General features: G+C 36.8%; 1 protein-coding gene across 1 annotated transcript in view; it reads right to left on the minus strand.

Moving 5' to 3' along the window:
- Positions 1 to 298: 298 nt before the first annotated feature.
- The window catches only part of rbm25b (RNA binding motif protein 25b), a 44068-nt gene continuing 19488 nt past the window's right edge, over positions 299 to 24878 (minus strand). Inside the window, exons 8-18 of the mRNA XM_056480813.1 lie at positions 24043 to 24126; positions 14396 to 14664; positions 12676 to 12802; positions 12506 to 12595; positions 9420 to 9493; positions 8754 to 8904; positions 6557 to 6992; positions 3945 to 4237; positions 2329 to 2427; positions 1503 to 1550; positions 299 to 940 (exon numbers count right to left, since the gene is read on the minus strand). Coding sequence (XP_056336788.1) covers positions 848 to 940; positions 1503 to 1550; positions 2329 to 2427; positions 3945 to 4237; positions 6557 to 6992; positions 8754 to 8904; positions 9420 to 9493; positions 12506 to 12595; positions 12676 to 12802; positions 14396 to 14664; positions 24043 to 24126 — 1764 coding nt within the window. The 3' untranslated portion in view covers positions 299 to 847. The remainder of the gene's footprint in view (positions 941 to 1502; positions 1551 to 2328; positions 2428 to 3944; positions 4238 to 6556; positions 6993 to 8753; positions 8905 to 9419; positions 9494 to 12505; positions 12596 to 12675; positions 12803 to 14395; positions 14665 to 24042; positions 24127 to 24878) is intronic.

Raw genomic sequence — 24878 nt, forward strand, 5'->3', positions numbered from 1 at the left:
AAATGGATCAATGTTATTTCCACCTCACTTCAGTTGCGCTTCAAATCTTCTGGCCAATCAAATGCTCACTAGTGTCTGACATGCCCCGCCCCATGCTTAATGCACTTGAGCTCAACCACTCTCATTGGCAGAGGTTTGATAAAAACAGAACCCATTGGCTGTATTTAAAAAGGGGAGGAGCTACGCTATGACCCACCCTCTCTTAATGTTTCAGCTCAAAGTTGAAGAAAATAAATAAATGCACATTTCACAGAAGCTCTGAAGCGCATGTATGAATTAGACGACAAAAAAATTACTAAAAAAAAAAGAAAGAATCACTTTTATTCAAAACACATCCACTGATAAGTACAAAAACAAAGACAATCGTTTTGATGTCAATCCGTTTTTCAGGCGAGACCTTCTGAACAGCGTTGGGGTCCGATCAACTGGTTTAGTTTAGCGAAACAACTGTGTGTGGGGGGAAACTCTTTGGTTCGGATGGTGTGGGGGCGACCGAAACAAACAAAAACTAAAATCACAACCCAGATGTGATTGGCAATCAACACAGTAACGATTTTACAAAGAGACGCAAAAGAACGGACAGCGTGACGCGACTCTGAGAACGACTGAACAGGAAGGCCCTGAGAAAACGAACCTCTTCCTCTCAGTTGCTGCAAAAATCAGAGTCTGCATTTTATTTTCGGGAGGCGTCTGGGAAATGAGAAATCAAACCACTTGATATTTACCAACTCCAAAGCTTTTGGAAATGCTGGAGTTTCCCACGTTGTTGTTGTTGTTGTTTTGAAACCAAGATGAGCCGTCCTGCCCAAACGGGAAGTAAAAATCAAAGTTCATCTGCGTTCGAGGCTCATTTCCCAAGTCCGATCTTCTTAGCTTCAGTTTCATAAATCAATAACCTCCACATTTTAACTATGAAGACCTCGGCCTCTTCATCCAGCACCTGAGGGAAAAGCCCATTTAAATGTAAATACTGATACGATATATTGTGATCATGAGTACGTGTGATATTGTGGGCACTTCAATAGGATATACAGTTGAAGACAATTAATAGTTAAGTATTATTTATAATTACTCATATTTATTATTAATAATTCTTTTCTCAAGTGATGTTAAACAGAGCAAAGACATTTCCCAGTAATCATTTTGTCTTCAACTGTATATAAACAGACTGAGGAAATGGGACAATGTGGGTCTCAAGACCAAACCCATTGAAAAGCACAGTGTTAGGTCATGTTGAGTTGTTTTTAACTGATCAGAAGCTTTAAAATGGGGCTCACACTATATTTGTAAGATCCATTTGCTGAATTTAAGTTACATTACATCTAATTCTCATTAGATTATCAGTAGACTGTTAGGGTTGGGGTTAGTGTAAGTTGACATGTACTTGTAAATTTTTGTATAGTCAGTTAAATGTCTGTTGAAGGAGCAGTATCAGCAGATATTAAGCAGACAATCTACTAATACTCAAATGGACCTAAATGGTGTAATGAAACCAACCTTACCATTGCAACGTCATCTAAGATGCCCTGTGGTGTACTGTGGGCCATGACCTGAAAACAACAGAAAACATCAGTCTGAAAGTCTTTATGAGAGTTACTGAGATTCACAAATCAACTCCAGGATTCAAAGCAGGGATGTCCAAGCTCAGTCCTGAAGGGCCAGTGTCCTGCTAAGTTAAGCTCCAACCCCAATCAGACACACCAGGGGTAACTAATCAAGCTCCTAAACCCCGGTCACACTGCACTTTTCTCTGCTCCTTCTTCACTGTCATGCTCCCATAGACGCTGCATTAGAAACACCTCACATAAGCGAGAATTCGTTTTTTGTAATTTGATGCAAGGATGAAATAATACACACATAAATAAATACATATAAATGTTCATCCATTTAAAACAAAATCTAAATGTTAAAAACTTTCAAGGATTTGAGATGCTGATGACTGCGAAACACGTCATAACAGTCGTGTGAAAAGCCTCCATAATTGAGTAATTAGCCAAACTAAACAAAGATAATCCTACATCTCATGCGTAAAAGAGTCATAAAAGCAGTGAAATCACAGAAAAACTGTACTAACAAAGCAGACGAAGAACAAACCGGCTTTATCTTGTTGCTTGTTTTGAGATGCTACTTGTCATTTCTTTGCAATTTAGGTGAACTTTACAAGCAGCTACTTAATGAAGCGAATCATAGCACTTTTTTGCTTTAGGTTGTTTATTACAGTGAAATTGATCTTGGATTTGGCTTGTAATGGCTTAAGAATGTGTTAAATGTGTGCACACTCATGAAAATGGCAGGATTATTCACCTCTAATGAAGAAGCTCGACTTACCTTGGAGCAAACAAAGTCAACTAAAGTGGCTTCTTCCTCACCGATGTACTCTACGATCTTCTTATTGATCCACGGTCGAATGCGCTTCTCCATAAGAGCCTGTGAAGGATCAAATATTCAAAAACACAAGTTATATTACATAATTATACTATTGAATTTTATTGCACTTTACTTTTGAGGATTGTGTTTGAATAGATGAATTTTAGTAACGCAGGACTAAATTTAATCAGCTGATCAACTTTGTTTAAGTTCAAATTGCTTTAATTAATTATAGATTTTGGTTGTGCGATTATATAGTCTGAAGAATAATCATGGTTTCATGGTTATCTAATGTAAATTTAAGCATTATATTAGGTGTGTATTTAAATGAACTGTTATCATCTGCGTTCACAATCATTTTAATAATTTGTAATAATTCGTCTAAAATATCTTTTGTTTTTATTGCACTGAAAGCTCAACTCTCACCGCTACAGCACGAGATGTTTTCTAATCGGTGCATCTGAAAGGCGTGAGCGCATCGCTCAGCTTGCTCACGCATATTGGCATATATTCTAATATTGGAAATAACGAACTTGCGTGTGGAGAAGACGCGATATGTGATATAAGCTCAGAACTTTAAACTATCGCACGGTTGGCATAACTTTGTTTAGGTGCAGTAGTTTCGTTCCCTGCAACTGCAACAGAAACGCAGCGTTGAGAAGCCTTTAAGCTTAAGAATCAAAATTTTCTGCTGCTCACGCCATTCATTCGCTTAAAGTCAGGTGACCCACGCACAGCCCTGCACAGCCTTCGACTGCAGCTCGAGCTGTATTAAACAGACGCACGTCACTTCATGACTATAGCGGACGTTTTTCGACTGAACTAAATTTATTTTTGATGTCTTGGTCACATTATTTGGAGGGCCGGAACAAATTGCCTCGCGGGCCGCTAATTGAATAGCCCTGCTCTATGTTTTCGCTACATGTCGATAGCATCACATCACCTTCCCATGTTTGTCGCAAATTACTTGACATCAGCCAGACAGAGGAGCTTGGCGGGGCGCACCGGGCCCGAACCAATTGAGGAAAATAAATATATTTAAGCTTTTTTTGGAGTCAAACACTTCAAAAGGGAAATTTAAGATCTCGTAAAAACGTGATTAATAATTTTTATTAGCTTTTAAGGGCTTTAATGTTCTCATAATTGATTTATCAACTTTAATACTTTAAGACCCTGCGGACACCCTGTAAACACAAAACAAATCTTTCCATCTGGACCTCCTTTACGGGACTCGTCACTTGTAAACACTCGCTCCAACGGGTTCGCGTGGCTCTTCGTCCCACCTACACTCATCAGCATTACCAGGCTGACCAATCACAGAGCTTGCGCTATGCCTCATTGGACGTCTAGTTAAATTTTAGGAGAGGTGCGCGTCTGCGAGGGCTATGCGACCACGTACAGGAGCATGTGCGTGCGCTTGACGCAGAAGTATAAATCAACCTTTAGTCATACTCATGTCATTATACAACTTTGTGTCCCTGTAAACCACAAATACCTGTCCACACACACACACACACACACACACACACACACACACACACACACACACACACACACACACACACGCACTCACTCACCGTGTCGACGACAGACCAGTCGAGCGGGTAGTTGAAGAGCTCTGGTTTGGCAGTGGGGATTTTCTCGATCAGACTCTTGATGTGCTTGCGTTTCTCCTCAGTGTTCACACCTTTACCTCCGGCCACGGCTGCTCCGTCCACCGCTTTCTCCTCGTCCTCATAATCTAAAGGCACCAGCTTCCTCTTCCTCGGCGCCTCGTCTACTTCATCGTCATCGAATCGGTTGAAGACGCTCTCCACCGGCAGCTTCTTCCGTTTGGTTACACTGGGCTGCCCAGGACTGCCTGATGAACCTGATGAAACAAATAACACATAATAAATATCACTAAAGCCACTGGAAATCACAAGTTAGGGATTAGTTGAGGGTAAAGCTGCACGATATTAAAACTGACATTGTGATCTTTAATTTCTCTGTAATAAATATGGATATCATTGTTTAAAGGGTCACGAAACACCAAAACACATTTTGAGATGTTGACAGTCGTATATTTGTCCCACGTTTCCCAAATTCGTTCTTCCAGGCTGAAAATAAATTGTGAAGCTGCGTCACGGCCATGAGATCCTTGTGTGTATTCCAGCGTGTAGACTGGATATCTGTAGCGGCCCGTATATCGTGACATCTTTGAGTTTTCAGCATTAATTCAAGAGAAAGACTTGGTGAGTGAGTGATTAATGTTCATTAATATGCATGATAGCTATAAAGATATCTGTTACAGTGTTCAGACAGCAGAGAGACGCCACGTTGTGTTGCCAACTGTAATTAAAACAAGTGGAAGAAGAAGAAGAATTGCTTTGTTTTCAATTCCCTGCTATGAGCGAGCAGCTGGACTCACGTGTGGATTACAATGGTCTGCTAACACGCGACAGAAATATATTAGTAAGGAACATTTTTTCCCCAAGGTCTTTTCGTATCTGGAAATGGTGAAATCCGGATTTGCAGCTTGTCTTCTTTTAAAGAAAGACACGGCTCCAGTTGGTGTTGATCATCCTGTGCCCACGAATTTGGTAAGGTTGATCACACCAATGTTCTTTATGTTTATTTAGATGGCAGTACTCTTTCAGTGTTTAAAGACATACCTTAGTCAAATTTATTTAGTTACTAAGTTTACAGTATGTTAATATCACTACAATATTATGGGCTGAAAGATCCGCTGTAAATGCTGCTCTCAGAGTGTAAACATGTAAGCACCTTAAACTATTACCGTCGGGTAGGAGTTTTGCAGCGTATTATTTTCGCCGCATTTTGTGACAGGATAATCCATACACACACGGCTGTTTGATGCTATTCTCTGCACCCACTGAGTCTCTGCATCTACAGAGAAATGCAAAGATTTTTTTTCTTACATTCGGCATGCGGTATCAAACTCCATTAAAACTACACTCTTCCAGCAGTTCATAGTTGCATCCAATATAATAGACTACAGCGAATAGTCCGGACTGCTGAACGAATCACTGGCACAACCCTTCCTACACTACAAACTGTACTCTTTCAGAGTGAGTAAAAGGGCTCGCAAAATCACTCTGGACGCCTCACACCCAGCACACTACCTGTTCGAACTGTTACCGTCTGGTCGGCGCTTCAGAGCACCGAGCACAAAAACAGCCAGACACAGGAAAAGTTTCTTTCCTCAGGCTGTCTACCTTATGAACAGTTAAATATTCCCCTACTGTGCAATAAATATGTGCAATACTTTATATGTGCACCTTATATCAATATACAATGCAATACCTTCTCCATTCGCATTTGTACACAGCACCTTATAACCTGTATATTTATAACAAACCTGTACACACAATTCAACATCCAGACTTTTTGACTAACTGCATCTCTGTTTAATGTTTATCGTCTTTTTTTCAGATTTATTTTGTGTTGTCACTTGTCACTTTATGTACACTGGAAGCTTCTGTAGCTAAAACAAATTCCTTGGGTGTGTGAAGCACATTTGGCAATAAAACTGATTCTGAAAATAGGCAGATCTTTAAATCATGTTTTTATTTTATTGGTGAAACAGATTATCCAGGGTGATGTTAATGAGGTGATAAAGTACACTGTTCCCTTTGATTTACCCGACGTGTCCTCAGGAGTTTGTTTTCCATATCAAACTTGCGAAGTCTGAACTTACAAGGAGAGGATGCAGGACTGAACTGTGTGTAGGGTGCTTAATATTGAGGAAAAGCCCCAATCAGAGCAGCCCGCCTACGTTTTCAGATGTCTCCGTTTCTCCTTTTCACACTGAGACGGAGCAGCAGTGTATTAAACTGAAAATGGCGTTTCCAAAAAGCTCAGTTTTCGCTGCTCAAAAATCCAGCGTAGTGTGGACGGATGGCGTAACCGTAGCAAAACGTTTTAAAACGAAAACGTATTAACGCAAACAGGGTCTAAAATGACTTATAACTCTCCTCACCACTGGCTTGCTTGGTTAGGGACTTGTGGAGCTGTGCATCGGTGGATTTGCTCTTCAGTGTTTGGACTTATTATTACACTGAACTGAACTTCAACTCTGAAAACTGGCCTGAAGAAGTTTCAATTTACTGGAAAATCTGCTTTGACACAATCTACGTAGTAAAAGCGCTATAAAAATAAAGCTGAATTGAACTGCAGTCAGACTCACCCAGTTTGAGGCTGAGGCCGATCTTGGGCCTGTTCTCCTCCGGGAGCAGCACCTCCTGTGGCGAGTTCTCATGCGGGATGATGATGCCACAGGGCGACTCTTCTCTGGGGGTGTTCGGCGTGGCGTTTCCGCTGGCTGAAGACACCGACGGCGCCGCTGTGATGGGCCTCATGGTGGGTTTGAGGCAGGGTTTGGGCTCCTCCTCATCCTCGATCTCCTCTCCTTCCTCCACATCATCGTCAGACGGGATGTTAGCATGAGCGTGAGTGTGAACATGAGCATGAACGTGAGTGTGTGTTTCTACAGGAGCCTTGCGTCTGTCTCTGTCTCGGCCTCGCTCGCGGTCTCGCTCTTCTCGGGAGGGTTTGTGCTCTCGCTCCTCCTCAGGCTCGGGCTTTACAGGTGGCTGCCGTAAACGCTCGGCTTCTTCCTCCATCTGATGAACACAAGCAGAACGAAATAGCTCTGTTAACCCTTGTGTGCTGTTGGGGATGTTTTCATCCACTCTGAGGTGGTTTTGGGTGGTAATTTGGCTTATTATTTCCCAAATGATGTCTAACAGAGCAAGGAATTTTTCACAGTATTTCCTATAATATTTTTTCTTCTGGAGAAAGTCTTATTTGTTTTATTTATTTTGGCTAGAATAAAATAATACATTTTTTAAAATCATTTTAAGGTCAATATTATTAGCCCCCTTAAGCAATATTTGTTTTTGATTGTCTCCAGAACAAACCACTGTTATACAATGACTTGCCTAATAACCCTAACTTTACCCTAATTGACCTAGTTAAGCCTTTAAATGTCACTTTAAGCTGAATACTAGTGTCTTGAAGAATATCTAGTCTAATATTATTTACTGTCATCATGACAAAGATAAAATAAATCAGTTATTAGAGGATGAGTAATTAAAACTATTATGTTTAGACATGTTAAACATAAGTTAAACAGAAGTTAAATAAACATAATATACAAGGGGGGCCAATAATGGCCTGTTTCTACTGAGTGGTACGGTTCGGCGCACATTTATGGCCGTTTCCACTGTCAAAAGGCGTACCGAACCACTTTTTTGGCACCCTATCAAAAGGGTACCAACACGAAAAAGGGTACCAAAAGGTGGAGCTACACGCGCAGCTAAACGCTGATTGGTTACAGAGATACGTCACGAGCTCGTGGAGCTAGCCAGAATGAAAACAAAGGAATGTTTTAAATACACAGCCGAGACATTACACTGTAATACTACATGCATATAATGAGCCATGGATGACCCGAGCTCAAACAAATCTTGCTGTTGTCTTGATGAACACCACAAAGCCAAGAAGAACAAAAACTGCCGTGTCCTGTTGTTGTTTTACGAGCCCGTCTAAAAGCGCGAGAGGTTGTAGCTTTCTCCAGGGAGCTCGCGATGGCATCTATATTTGATATAACGAACTTCTTGAGCTATAATAACGTGTGTGTGTGTGTGTGTGTGTGTGTGTGTGAAGTGTCTCAGACATCTGATCCTTTCAGAAAAGGACAAACGCGAGAAAAAAAAGGAGAAGCCCGACAAAACACAGGAACAAACTGTTTTAGCAACCTGAATCATGAAAAAACTGCCATGTTTATCATCGCCTTTTGGACTATTATGAACTGGTAATGACAGAATTACTCTCTAACAGAGGCTACATGTGCTGCTGAAGATTACAGACACAGATTAGAGGTTTGCACTGACTGTGGGCTATATTTCGTGTTGTTTTTAAACCCAAATAAGGACGAAATGTCTGCTGTGTGTAGTTTATCTAAGACTATAAGGGTCTGTATGTGTTCATATGTTCATTTATTTATTTTATATAATTACAGACGTTACAGTAGGCCATTTCATCATTGATCTGCAGTTATAATCAACTCATGTTCATAGAAAGGTTAGGAATAACCATTTATACAGTATTTATGTGTATAAAGCATCTGTTTTGTGAGAAGAGCTTCTCATATGATATGTGAACGACCTGTACAGTATTACTGTAGACATTTCCTGCAGCGAGAATGACGTCGACTGAAACTTTGTCACCATTGGTACCCTTTCAGCAGTGGAAACGCAAGCCTGATAAAGGCCCGTACTGTACCGTACTGTACCACTCAGTGGAAACAGGCCATAATTCAGGAGTGCTTCTAAATCTGACTTCAACTGTATATAAGTATACTTGTTAAACACAACACTCACCCTGCGTAGCTCAGCATCAGGATCCGGATGTCCCTCTGCCAGCAGCCTCTGTCTGATCTCCTCCAGCTCTTCCTTCTCTCGTTTCCGGTCACGTTCATCCAGCTCGATCTCCTTCTCTCTGTCCCGCAGGCGCTTCTGAAGTGCACTGCCCCTGCAGGAAAAACAGAACAACACATTCGTTCACATCGAGTCTCAACCAGTCTTTCACTGACTAAAAAGCTGCAACTTCCATACACTAATGTACAGAAAAACCTTGCATTGAGATTTGAAAGAAGAGGAAAAAAAACTAGTGTGGTCTCTGGATGGTTTATTGACATTGATTGCAAGAGAAACAAAGCTATTAGAGATGAGAAGAGTGTAAGAGGCGACAGAGACGCTTTGACACTTCGAAACACTTCGACAAAGTGTTCACAGAGGTCAAGGGCGATTTACTGCAGCTGGTCAGTTTAATGCTTACAATAAAGGAGGGTATTCGAAATGGCGAATTGAACTGAATCGATGACATGATAATCGTAATTGAACCGAACTGTGAGACCAGTGTAAGTTCACACACCTACAGCTCATACACGAAGACCTTACCTCCCGCATTCACCCATCAAATCTGAGTGCAGTCTCTACAGCGAAAATCCCAAAGCAATAAAGAGAGATGGCTGAAAAACAACACACCTGTAATATTTTGGATCGTCTCTATCATCATCATAGTCTTCCAGAAACTCCTTCAGCCGTTTCCCTTCTTTAGCCTGAGAGAATGACAGGAGAAACACATTCAGAAACATTCTCCATTTGAATCATACACACTTCAGCCCAAATATAATCAGGGTTCATGCACATTACTACTAAGATTACAAGACACAACTTTCCACAACTTTCAAGTACATTTTCATCACGTAATGCTTCATGTAATGTCTACATATACATGGTAAATAATAAGAAACACAATGACAAGCATATCATAAAACATGCAACAATCTATTACAGCACTAATAATGTGAGAGCAGGTTTTTGGCCAAGGACAGAAAATATGACAACTAACCTATATTCCAGTTAGGGCTGCACAATATATCGTTTCAGCATCGATATCGCAATGCGTGCATCCGCAACAGTCGCATTGTAGGATATGCAATGTTGGGATTATAGTTTAATATAGAGTTTAATCATAATGAATGTTTGTTTAATGCATTTTTAAAGAGATCGTTCACCCAAAAATTACTTCCCATATTTATTAACGCTTTTCACATTTTGTATTATGTTGTTTAAATAGCAAATCCATTTGCACCACTTTGTGGACTCATGGGTGTGCTGGTCTAAAATAGAGGTGTGTTAAGGCGCATCATTGGTGCGTTGCTATTTTGAAGAACTGAAATAGACCGCACCATTGACCAGCTAAAAGCAGGTCTAAAGTCTAGTGTGGAGCGTGTTAGTGTTAGTCACCTATGTGGTATTAAACGCTTACACATTGCTTAATACACACAGGATGTACAGCAATACACAAATATCTCTACAGATGAAAACAATTAAAGGATTAAAATGCCTCCTTCACCTCGGGGGGCTTTTTCAGTTTATTCATGACAATCTGCATCAGATGAGACTCTGATTGGGTTAAGGCACATTATGCTCAAAACACACCCAGAACTCATTAAGAGAATAAGCAAAACCCTGTTAGACCATGTGCGCAGCACAGAGCGTATTTTTCCATCATTAAAATAGCAAAAGTCTATTCGGACATGCCCTTAATGCTTTTGTGCCATGAGCTTTAGACTTTGTGCCTAGATCAATAAAATAGAGCCCTTATTTTTGACATTTTTTTTCTGAAGGTGAAAATTTTTTTTTACCTGATCAAAGAATTTTTTGATTTTTGGACTAGAATTGAGACAAAGCAAAGGAAGAAAGGCATTTGTGCATTGTGATTATTAATCATTATTGATTCTGTACCTGAATAATGTTAGACTGTCCAGAAAAACATCAAATAGAGCTAATCAAACAGTCTTAGGCCCAATCCAAATTCTACTTCTTTGCCCTTCCCCTATCCCTCGTTTTGCGTGTTCATGTGGAGGGGAGTCCCAATTCCCTTTAGCTTGAAGGCGTAGGGCTAAGAGGAATCTTCAAACAAAGATTTTCCAGGACCACACTTAAAACCAAGGGGTAAGAAAACTTCCCAGAATACACCTGCCACAACGACAGCATTGCTGAACCCGGAGGTAAGGAGATCCACAAATTAGTATTTTGTCAATATTACAATTTTTTTTACAACAAACAAACAAACACGTGTTTTAATATATTCATAACCGTGATCATTTTTTTACTGTCGCGCTTTAATAATAATAATAAAAAAAAAAAAACGCTAAATTAAAAGATGCTAAATTAAAAAACGCAAAATTAAAAAACGCAAAATTAAAAAACGCAAATTAAAAAAAGCTAAATTTAAAAACGCTAAATTAAAAAAACGCTAAATTAAAAACCGCTAAATTAAAAAAAAACGCTAAATTAAAAACCGCTAAATTAAAAAAAACGCTAAATTAAAAACCGCTAAATTAAAAAAAAAGCTAAATTAAAAAAAAAACGCTAAATTAAAAAAAGCAAAAATAAAAAACGCTAAATTAAAAAAGCTAAATTAAAAAACGCTAAATTAAAAAAAGCAAAAATAAAAAACGCTAAATTAAAAAAGCTAAATTAAAAAACGCTAAATTAAAAAAAGCAAAAATAAAAAACGCTAAATTAAAAAAGCTAAATTAAAAAACGCTAAATAAAAAAAAGCAAAAATAAAAAACGCTAAATTAAAAACCGCTAAATTAAAAAAAAGTAAATTAAAAACCGCTAAATTAAAAACCGCTAAATTAAAAAAGGTAAATTAAAAGACGCTAAATTAAAAAAAGGTAAATTAAAAGACGCTAAATTAAAAGACGCTAAATTAAAAAAAAGCAAAATAAAAACCGCTAAATTAAAAACCGCTAAATTAAAAACCGCTAAATTAAAAACCACTAAATTAAAAAAAAAGCTAAATTAAAAAACGCAAAATTTGTATAATCCATAATCTATAATCTAAAATCTATAATCCATAATCATAACTCCTGTACAGCAGTCCCACAACATTCTGACACTCGATGACACTGGAATACCCCGTCAGAAAAGTCTAGTGTCTGAGAATGAGCTTTTACAGCGTCTGCTATAATGTTAGTGTTGTTTTTAGTGTTTATATAGAGGAATATGGCCACAGTTTAAATACACAGTATAGTTACAATCTTATTGCCACATTATATGGTTATGATAACATAATATATCCCTTCAGTGATTTCCTGAAGATAAATACTAAAAAATTAAGCAACTGAAATAACTACAGCAGTCACGATCGTCTGATCTCATATGAAGCCAGAGATATGATGACGTGTGCAGGTGCTGTAGTGCTGTCCCATTTCTTAGGGCTACATTTTGAAGCTCTTCCCCTTCACAGTCTGTTTTAAGGGCCAAGGGGAAGGAGTACAAAAGTAGAACTGGGATTGTGTCTCAATATTTATTGCAGAATAGTAAAATATTGCGATCTCCGATTTTTCCGATAGCGTGAAGCCCTACTCTTGATCAACTGTCTCTTGCGCTTCTTTTCTCGCTGTATCAATAAAATGCTTAATATCCTTGGAAGACCTCAACTTTATTTTTGACTTGGACACTTATAACATTTTTCCATGACAACTGCTGTAGTTTCACACACACACACACACGCGCACGCACGCACGCACGCACACACAAAGCTTGCTTACCATTTCACGTCGGCGTTCTTCCTCTCTCTCGATCTCCTTGCTGTAATCTCTAGCTTTCTTCCTCTCTCTGAGCTCCCAGTTCTTCAGGCGCTGTTGAGAGACAGTAATAACGTTAATAATCCATCAATAACTGAATCCCTCATAGATGTGATCAGAGAGACGTCCTTCACCTCCTGATACGCCGCCTCTTTCTCTCGCAGCTTCCTCTCCAGTTTGCGCCGCTCGTAGGCCTCTTCTTCATCCTCCTCGCGATCGCGCTTCTTGTCTTTGTCTCTTTCTCGATCGCGACTCTGTTCCCTGAAAAAAAAAAACAAATAGGTTGAAAATTAAATGACTTTGAGATTTGTATAGTTTTTTATCTGCTACATAGGAAGAACTAAATGTGGGGGAAAAGTTAAGAATAATTAACTGCTTTGATACAACCTCTTTGATGTTAGTCTAGGGTAAAAGTAATAACATTTAAACGGTGTGGTACTTTCACAAGTCAAGCCAAGTCAAGCCAAGACAAACAACAAACTGACAACAAAAGTGATTTAATATACAAAGAAAGTGAAACCAGAATGCCCAAATATATTTACAAAAATAAGAAATATTTACAATAATAAAGTAGCAAATGAAACAAAACATCAAACAAAATTAGGTCAACTCAAGAGTAAGGTGGATAGGAAGATGTCGTACGACTTCCATTCTGCAAACACGTCGTAGTCAATTCATTGTTTAAAACACCAGGTAAGAAGTGAACACTACTTAGTGTAGAATAGGTAAGTTTATGGCGCTGAAGATTTTTCTTTTCTTTTTCTTTTCATGCTTCTAGGTAGGTAAGGGGTTTGTTTATGAGTTAGAATTGTTTTGTTATATTTATTTCTTTGATTTTGGCTTCACTAGCGTCCCCTTACTCTTGAGTTGACCTAATTTTGTTTGATGTTTTGTTTCATTTGCTACTTTATTATTGTAAATATTTCTTGTTTTTGTAAATATATTTGGGCATTCTGGTTTCACTTTCTTTGTATATTAAATCACTTTTGTTGGCAGTTTGTTGTTTGTCTTGTTGCTTGAACCCAACACTTGTGAAAGTACCACACCGTTTAAATGTTATTACTTTTACCCTGACAGCAGCCACGACATGAACCGCACTCGACAGTGAAAGTGAAACCGAAAGTGTGCACATCATTTAAATAATTATATCACATTTTAGAGTTATGATTACGGCAGGCATTTGATGTGTTTTCCTGTTAAATGTTAGCCAGTGTCAGTATAACTACTCTAGCCTATAACGTTGAACATAATGCAAGAGGGAATCTGATAATGACAGATGTTTCATTTTACCAGTGGAAAAAAATGGTCTAATGTTGTCAATGACAAATGACAAGCACATGTCTGAAACACAGAAACTCAACTTCAGAATTATGAATGGTTATATTCTGATGTCATCACTTTACTGTGAATAAACAATCAGGACAAATTTAAAGTCTATACAAAATTTAACATGTTAACCAAGAGTAGACCTACACATAGGCCTAAAATATTATTGTTTTTACCATATGTTTGAAAATAACAATAATAATAATAGCTTGATCATATTAACCTTGATCTTGATCTTTATTTTAAGCAAAAAAAATCAGTCTCTTTTTAGCCAGAGTCATGCAGTCCTATTAATTAATGTTTTTTAGCTTTGGTATTGAAATTAGTACAGACATCCATGTATTTTCACTGCTAATGGTAAACAAAAAACTGAAACTTTGGTACTGTGACACCCCTATGACACACATTTACATAAGTAAATAAATAGACTTAATGATGGGCTACAAAAATCCACGGACTACTGATGAAGAAATGACAATGAATGCATTCATCCCAACAAGACCCCTCATGAGGCCGTGCGTTTCATACCTGGATCGACTGCGGTCCTCGCTGCGGTCTCGGCTTCGGTCTCTCTCCCACTCTCTATCCCTGTCTCTGTCCTTCGTGCGCTCGCGTTCTCGATCTCTCTCTCTCTCCCTCTCGCGCTCTCGGTCTCTCTCCCGTTCGCGCTCTCGGTCTTTATCCCGCTCACGGTCTCTCCGTTCTCGCTCTCGTTCCCGCTCCTTGTCTCTTTCCTTTCGCTCCCGCTCCAACTCCTGCCGCTCCTTCTCTCGCTTCCCCTTCTCCTCTTCCAGTTTCTGTGGGGGGAAAATGAGGAGGAAGTTTCCAGATTAGCTGTTGCTCACATTCGAGACCAGCACAACACACAATATCACTCTTATGAGGAAGTGGTTTACAGTCTCAGCCATTTAAAAAAAAAAGTCACCCGTATAGAGGCAGCAAAAGCATGAGAACACTTGATGAGAACGCTAATTTAATATTACATTATATATTGTAAATAGGGATGGGCGATATGACAAACTCATATCACGATTAGTGCTGGGCAAAGATTAAAACATCTCAAATAAAAGTGTGCTTTGACATAATATGTGTGTGTATTATATACATGTTATTATGTATATGTGATCCTACACGAAACAATTGTGCTGCATAGATATTTACATTTATTTATAATTCGTATCATATACAAATTTTATAAATGCAATAAATATTTACATAATAAATATCCACAGTAAACATTTAAATTATGTCAAAACAAACTTTTATTTTGGATGCGATTAAGCACGATTAATTTTTGCCCAGCACTAATCGCGATACAAGTGAGCTCATATCGTGATAACAATATATAACCACAATATAGTAACACTTCAGAAATTTAGCTAATATTAATTCAATTAATAGTTCAGTAATTCAGTCAATTAATAGTTAATATTTTGACCAAATGTAAAGGACTTTATTTTTTTACATATTGCATTTGCTAATTTAATATCAAATTATTTATTGCATATAGAGATGGTCGATATGACAAACTCATATGACGATTAGTGCAATTGTTAATCATGATTAATTACAAAAGTGTTTTGACATAATATAGGAGGGTTTTTTTATATTCAAATATATTTATTTATGATGCATATGTGATATACACACACATGCATGAAAACAAAAAAAAAATGTTGCCTAGATCTTTAAATTGATATTTAATTTGTATCACATATACATTTTATATCTAAAAAATAAATAAACATTTTCTTAAATAAATGCATGCATGTGTGTGTGTATCTATTAATACTAGGGCTGCACAATATTTGGTTTCAGCATTGATAACACAATGTACGCATCTGCAATAGTCACACCGCAGGACATGCGATGTTGAGGTATGATTATAATTAACCAAAAATCACAGTTCAGAACACATGATTTGTTGAATCATTTTGAATTTCAACCATAATCTTTAAGTGCGATTCTTTTTTTTATTCAGATGTGTTTAAGGCCCGTGACTGTAAGATTTAAAGCTGATTTAAAGCAAATTTAAACCATTTGGGAACAAGAAATTATGAAGTTGGCAGCTTTACCAAAGATTATATGAGCTAAATTATTTATCAAATAAAGACTATACCGTGTTATTTTAGATTTGATAATTGAATTTCTTTACCTCAATATTGTAATATTTCACCAAAAACCATTAAGTCCTGTTAATTTTGTTGTTATCTGTGCTTACATTTTTTTATATATATACAGTTGAAGTCAGAATTATTACCCCCCTGTTTATTTTTTCCTCAATTTCTGTTTCTAAACACATTTCTAATCATAATAGTTTTAATAACTGATTTCTAATAACTGATTTATTTTATCTTTGTCATGATGACAGTAAATAATATTAGACTAGATATTCTTCAAGACACTTCTATGCAGCTTAAAGTGACATTTAAAGGATTAGCTAGGTTAATTAGGTTAACTAGGCAGGTTAGGGTAATTAGGCAAGTTATTGTATAACAAATGTTTGTTCTGTAGACTATCGAAAAAATATATAGCTTTAAGTGGCTAATAATGTTGACCTTAAAATGTAATTAAAAAAATTAAAAACTGCTTTTATTCTAGCTGAAATAAAACAAATAAGACTTTCTCCAGAAGAAAAAAATATTATCAGACATACTGTGAAAATTTCCTGAAACTGTTAAACATCATTTGGGAAATATTTAAAAAGAAAAAGAAATTCAAAGGGGGGCTAATAATTCTGACTTCAACTGTATATTTGGATATTTTATGCAGATGCACTGCTCTACAAAATCACCTCAATCAATATAAAATGGTGAATTCTTCCCAAACAGTCACTTAAGTCATATTGCAAAAATATATTCATATCGCAATATATAAATCGCAGAAATATAAAATATCGCAATATCAGTTTTTTCAGTGTTGTGCAGCCCTAATATATACATAATAAATATACACAGTACACACACTTAAATTGCCAAAACAAACTTTTAAAAACATATTTCCCACCACTAATCACGATACAAGTAATCTCATATCCTGATATATATCCAATATATATCTAAATATTGTAACATTTCTGCAAATACAGTCAATAGTTTATATTTTGACCACATGTAAAGGATTATTTATTTATAAAGTACATACCAAGAAATGTACTCATTCGTATTTGATCATATTTCTCACTTTATCTAGAACTTCAGGACAAATGTTTGATTTAAACTAAAATATTAATAAAATATAAAAAACAATTACAGATTTAACATAAAAAATAAAATAAACATATAATAAAACATTTAATTTATATAATAAAGCTAAATAAAATATACTTACAAGCTCAAAACTCATGATTCTGTTAATCATGTTTCTGCATCCCCGTAACGTCTTGTAATATTGTGCTCAAATAAGTTATGAAAATTAAAGGATAGCCTTTTTATTTTGTCCATACAATATATATGTTCATATTGCACAGCTCTAATCTGAAGAATGAACAATATATGATTATTTAATGACTAAAGATACATGAACAAAACCTGACGAATCTCTAGCAAATATTCAAATATTTTTTCTAGTGCTGGGGAAAAATTAATCGCGATTAATCGCAATTAAAAACTTTTATTTCGAATGTGCTTAATAGAGATTCATCTTTTCCCAGTACTCATTTTTAAATAGTGACAGAAACAGAGCTTAATTTCAATTGTAAGCTTCCTTTAGTAGAGCTTGTGAGACAGAAATTAAACTTTTTTAATTCCAATTATTATTTTTTTTTTCTTAAAACATTATTTAAAGAGTGTTTTCAACATGGACTGGATTTTCAATGTGAATGATAGCATTTTGGCAGAATGATTTTATTATATTTCTATTATATATTTTATTCTTATTTCATATCTAAAGTTTAAAATATTTTATATTTGTTCTTATTTACCATTGCTGTAATTCTACAGTACTCAACAAAATCTGGTCGTGGATCTCAGTTGTAAGAGGAATAAATAATAACTCGACTTCTAGTTGATCATTTGGAAAAGTGGCAGAAGGTGGATTTCTCAGCTGAATCATCTGTTGATCTGCATCCCAATCATTACAAATACTGCAGAAGATCTACTGGAACCCACATGGAGCCAAGATTCTCACAGAAATCAGTCAAGTTTGGTGAAGGAAAAATCATGGTTTGGGGTTATAATTAGTATATTCAGGGGGGCATGCGAGAGATCTGCAGAGTGCATGGCAACATCAACAGCCTGAGGTATCAAGACATTTGTGCTGCCCATTACATTACAAACCACAGGAGAGAGCAAATTCTTCAGCAGGATAGCGCTCCTCATACTTCAGCCTCCACATCAAAGCTCCTGAAAGCAATGGAGGTCAAGGTGCGGCAGGATTGGCCAGCCCAGTCACCAGACATGAACATTATTGAGCATGTCTGGAGTAAGATGGAGGAGGCGTTGAAGATGAACCCAAAGAATCTTGATGAACTCTGGGAGTCCTGCAAGAACGCCTTCTTTGTCATTCCAGGTGACTTTATTAATAAGTGATTTGAGTCATTGCAGAGATGTATGGATGCAGTCCTCCAAGCTCATGATAAAGTCAGACACAATATTCATTCTGTTTCCACTGCAGCATGACCACATATTCTATACTGGACATTATTGAAGGTTCAGTGACAAGACTTTTGTCTCAGCAAAGTCAGACCTTACTGTCCTAATGAAATCATTAAAAATCAAGACATGATCATATTTTATTGTGGTATAATAAGGGTAATCTAGAGGCCTTTGCCTTTCATATGAGCCACTTCTGATACCAATGATCAACTAGAAGTCAAGTTATTATATGTTGCTCATAAAACTTAGATAGACGACAAGACTTTTGTTAGGTAGTGGAGTTCTATATCTAAAATTGTCTTTTTTTAACTTATACACCATAATTTAGATTCTTATTGATATTATCCATGTTTTCTGAAGGGTGTGGGGAGTTGTACAAGCATTTCACTGCATACAGTACTTTGTATGTGACAAATAAAACTTGAATTTACAATTTTGGAATGGAGCGTAAATCGAGCAATTGCTAATAAAGGAAACCTGGAAACCACTTTTAATACCTAAATTCGACATTGCAAACAAATAAATAAGATCGGAAACAGTTGAGGCCGCTGTAATGTTTCCGTCTCATCACATGATCAACAGAAAGAGGCTTCAATCCTTGTGAAACTAGTTGTTTGTTCACTTACAGGTGTTGACTAGTGACTCACAGCGCTGCCGTGGCCCTACAAGCCTTTATTTGTTAGGCCTGGGAGGAAAAGCAAGTCAAAGGATTCACAAGGAAAAAATAAAAAAAAAAACAATCTGTTCTCTTTGCTTGCAACAATTCTCACAAAACAACTTCCAGACATTTCTGCAAAGGTTGCGACAGGAGCAATGCATACTGTATTTGTTAGCTTTCTTTTTCTTTGTGGTTTGGATAGAAAAGTCAACAAATGAAGGTGTAGAGACTGCTTACCCCACTGTAGACGACACACGGCCCTCAGCGGATCTGACTGAGTGATTATGAAATGCGCTGAACACCAGCACGACACCCACAGCTTTTAGTGTTCATTACAACTGCTATTCCCCGAAAATACATTTAATATAAATGAATTTCATTTTAGTTGGAAGTGTGCTGAACTGTTTCATGACCGTGGGTGTTATGCAGCTGAGCAGCAGCAAATAAACATGAGTAAAACAGGAGGTGAAGACGAAAGGGACAAATAAAACACACAGTGGATTCAGGCATTAAGCTGAAATCGGTTTTATTAATGCATTAAAGGAATGATTTAGGCTGATATACCTTATATATTATAACTTTAATAACTGATATTACAGCTACTTGATATTTTTTAATCACTATATCTACACAAAATAAAACTGTGGAAGTGCTATGACTTGTCTTTTGGTGATTGTTTTTTTTTCCCTCTTCATTTTCCCCTAATATTTTCAGTGTCCATCTGTATATCTATTGACTATCTCTTTTACAGTGTGTTAATTAGGGTTAGGTACTGAAACCCGGTGCAATACCTATGTAACTCGTATGCACCGGACAGAATCAGTATATAAATTTCAATGCCTAATTTGGGTGCCAATGGTGCTGCGACAAGGACGTAAGAAGCATCAAGGGGTGCATCAAAGGCACACGTAAGTATTAATAGTAGTAAATTAAATTAAACATTTAATTCTAAACAACTTTGAGGAATACAGACTCTGTCGTCGATGTTAGATGCTTGTTCTTGTTGCTTAAATATGGAAGGCAAAGCATGCAGTACGGTGCATCCGGTGAATGACTCCAACACGCATGATCGCGTTCAACAAATTTGCCTAAACTAAGAGATCTAAAGTATGGCTATAATTTACAAGCAAGGATTCTGACACAGCAACATGAAGCAGATGCTTTACAAAAGTTGTGTTTAAAGGGGGAAACACATCAAGCTTAATGAAGCATTTGAGAGCTCATGGAATAAGTCTTTGACATCATCTGCCACTTTCACAGAGTCTGTTTACATGGACACCAATACTCTGATTTTAATATGATTAAGAAAATACCCTGATCAAGAGTCTACCATTTAAACAGCGATTTTTGATTACCTTAAAGGACCAGACACCCGCATCATGAAATGTGGAGGTTTCTTTCTTTTTATTCAGCATGCCGTATCAAATTCCACTTAAACAACACTCTTCTACCTGTCCTTACTTAATAATCACATCAAATACCTCAGTTTGTCAAAGTGGGCATGACTGAAATGTTCCTGAATGAAAGTGAAACTGCCGAACTGCAGCTAAAGTAAAAAAAATGTAAACGAAACACCCGAAACTACATGAAAATCCAGAGGAAACGTGGATATCGTGGTGACGCAATGACAGTAACGGATCTATGTGCTATAACATGTAACTGGCAACTCATGTAAACACCTTACTCATATTATCGTCTTATTCAGATTAAGGCAAATCATTAGATCACTGTTGTCTATACAAACGTAGTCACAAGCCGCAACCCTAGAAAAACGAAGTTCACTGATTTTATTGACCGCCTTTCCACAGGTCAGTAGTAAGCTAATGTAATGTTAATTTCATAATGCACAGCTGGCATTAATGCTAACAATCAAGTGATCAAAAGAAATATTAATGCAATTCAAATGTATGAAATATGAATTGATGTGTACTTTAAATATAATGTTCAAGTAAAATATTTTTTTGGTCAAATAATATTGTGGTTCAGGCACCGTTTTAATAGTATTGATTTAGTACCAGTATGGAAATAATTCCAAACTATACCCAACCCTAGTGTTATTAATAAAAAAATGAATAAATAATAAAAATGAAATAAAAAATAAGAAATAAATAAACTAATTAAAGACATTTAAACTAGTAATTTTGCCCTGGCAACTAACTGAATTTTAATAAATCCCAAAACAAACACCATTTTTGATGCACTAGATATTAATAATTTGCCTTAATATATTAAAATAATAACACAATAATAAGACAAGATTAATTGGAAATTGTGATAGACTATAATAACCTCTTCTCAAACTAGATGATTTGATTTATGATGTTTATTAACATTAAGTTTCATTAATAAAATCCAAGCTGCCATGTTCTTCATTCATTCATTCATACAAGTTTATTTGTATAGCACTTTTTCACAATTATTCTTTCAGAGCAGCTTTACTAAAGATGTACATTATTGCATTACAATCAAAATCAGGAAAGTTAAGGTTATTAGTGACCATAACTTTATTCGTTACTAGTAACTTTTAAAGTTTTGTTGTAATTCTGTGCGACTTTATCCTGACTAATTTCAAAACAAAAGAAAAATTCACACACTTAGAAACAAAAAGGACACTTAAAAGGAAAAGAAAAGAGTGCAAGCAAGCAGGAATGATGGGGAAGTACTAGCAGACTCAAATCACAAAGCGAACTCATACCTGTATAATCTTCAGAAAGTCCGTGTGCTGTGGAGGGGCGCCCCCTACTTTCACAAGAGCCCAATGGGCCAATTCACTGTTATTCAAGTCAGCAGTATTCATATAGCACCACATCACTTTTACTAGCAGACCCACACAGGTTCACTGGCCGCCCATGTCTTGGAGAAGCAGAAACATGTAGTTTCCCCTGTGTATCCCTTTTATAACTGATCTTATGCACTGTTTTGATACCCCATATGCATTTTGATACTGTAAAATAACCCAAATTTTAGAGCAATTTGAGGCAGTTTCTCCCATGTATCCCTTTTATTAACGATTGAACGCACCGTTTTGACACCCTATGTGTGTTTTGATAACAAAATGACGCAAATTTTGGTGCAGCGCCCCATATTTGCCTTTTTATTACTGATTGAACGCACCATTTTGACATTCCATATGTGATTTGATACTTAAAAAAATATAAATAAATAAATAAATAAAATCACCCCAATTTCTGAGCGAATCTGTGCCGTTACCCGTGTATCCCTTTTATGATCTAACACACTGTTTTGACACTCCATATGTATTTTGATACTAAAATCACCCATATTACGGTGTAGTTCCACCCGCGTATCCCTTTTATAACTGATCTAACACACTGTTTTGACACCCCATATGTATTTTGATAACAAAATCACCCAAATTTTGATGCAGTTCCCAATGTATCCCTTTTATTACTGATCGAACGCACTGTTTTGACATTCCATAAGTATTTTGATACTAAAAATTACGCATATTACGGTGTAGTTCCACCCGCGTATCCCTTTTATTACTGATCAAACGCACTGTTTTGACACCCCATATGTATTTTGACACTAAAATCACCCATATTACAGTGTAGTTACACCCGCGTATCCCTTTTATAACTGATCTAACACACTGTTTTGACACCCCATATGTATTTTGCTACTAAAATCGCCCATATTACAGTGTAGTTACACCCGCGTATCCCTTTTATAACTGATCTAACACACTGTTTTGACAACCCATATGTATTTTGATAATAAAATCATCAAAAATTTGGTGCAGTTCCCCCTGTGTATCCCTTTTATAACTGATCTAACACACCGTTTTGACACCCCATATGTATTTTGATAACAAAATCACCCAAATTTTGGCACAGTTCCCAATGTATCCCTTTTATAACTGATCTAACACACTGTTTTGACACCCCATATGTATTTTGCTACTAAAATCACCCATATTACGGTGTAGTTCCACCCGCGTATCCCTTTTATAACTGATCTAACACACTGTTTTGACCCCCTATATGTATTTTGATACTAAAATCACTCATATTACGGTGTAGTTACACCCGCGTATACCTTTTATAACTGATCTAATGCACTGTTTTGACACCCCATATGTATTTTGATAATAAAATCATCAAAAATTTGGTGCAGTTCCCCGTGTATCCCTTTTATAACTGATCTAACACACCGTTTTGACACCCCATATGTATTTTGATAACAAAATCACCCAAATTTTGGCGCAGTTCCCAATGTATCCCTTTTATTATTGATCTAACACACTGTTTTGACACCGATATGTATTTTGATACTAAAATCACCCATATTACGGTGTAGTTCCACCCGCGTATCCCTTTTATAACTGATCTAATGCATTGTTTTGACACCCCATATGTATTTTGATACTAAAATCACCCAAATTTGAGAGCGAGTCGGTGCAGTTGCCCCTGTGCGAGTCGTCCAGAAGGGGGCGCCCAATACAAGTAGAGAAAAATGGAAAGCTCATACTTACATCCTATCCTTGCAACTTTTTCCCAAAGCTGTGAGATTCATCTTGGTTTAGTCACCATATGATCTCTATCATAATGGTGGGGTTTAATGAATAGATTAGCTTTTAGGGAAGTGCACAGAACGTCCATGCATTGTATGTGTGACTACATTTCCCACCCTTAACATGGAGGCCTTGCTACAGTCATTGTTTATTTACAAATTTACAATTATATATATATAATAAATAATAAATGTGTCCAAATGAGTCCTAGACTACTTTCTATCAATTAAAATCAATCTTAAAATGTAATAAACTGAATTTGCTGTGCTGAATTAAAATGTACAGACTACAGATCTACTCATGCTGGTATTTCGACAAATTAAACTAGCTGTAAGATGCTTTTTTTGTGCACTACCTGTGTTATGAAGTAAATTAGCATGTATTTTACCTTGTGTGTATCTCGGAACTTGTTGATCTCCCTGGAAATCAAATCCCTTTTGTCATCCTCCATTTCCATGGCATTGATGTCATCCTACACAACCAAAGACAGGACCAGAAAACACGGTTAGCCAATTTACATCCTACGTTTTTGGAAAATAGGCTCATTTTACAGCTCCTGTAGAATTTAAAGAGTTTTACAAAATTGTTTGCATCCCATTCAGACGACTTCTGTATCTGATGGAGCACTTTTAGCTTAGCATAGATCATTGAATCAGATTAGACCATTAGCATCCCATACAAAAATAAGTGAAGAGTTTGATATTGCCATCACCATTGCTATTTAAAGCCCGACTCTTCTGTAGTTTATTTGTTTATCTGTATCTGATGGAAGCACTTTTAGATTAGCTTAGCATAGATCATTGAAACAGGTTAGACCATTAGCATCTCGCAAAAAAATAAGCAAAGATTACAAATATAAAGCAAAGTTTGATACTGCTATCAACATTTAAAGCTTTATTTTTCTGTAGTTAATTGTTTTGTTAATTTTTTCCAGCTCCTTAAGAATTTAAACAGTTTGACTATTTTTGCATACATTCAGCCAACTTCTGTATCTAATGGGAGTACTTTTAGCTTAGCATAGATCACTAGCCGCATTTCCACTGTCGGGCCAGTGCAAGCAAGGGCTTTTATCGGGCTGGGCCAATCGCCTTAGAGATTGAGAAGTGAGGCCGAAATCATGTCGCGTTTCCACTGTCAGGCCAAAAACTCGCAGCACAGCATGCAAACCCCGTCCCCAGAACGTCCCATGAATCAAACATCACACAACCCACCCAGTTCAGCGGG

This window comes from Danio aesculapii, chromosome 20 (assembly GCF_903798145.1).
Source record: "Danio aesculapii chromosome 20, fDanAes4.1, whole genome shotgun sequence".
Taxonomy (NCBI): domain Eukaryota; kingdom Metazoa; phylum Chordata; class Actinopteri; order Cypriniformes; family Danionidae; genus Danio; species Danio aesculapii.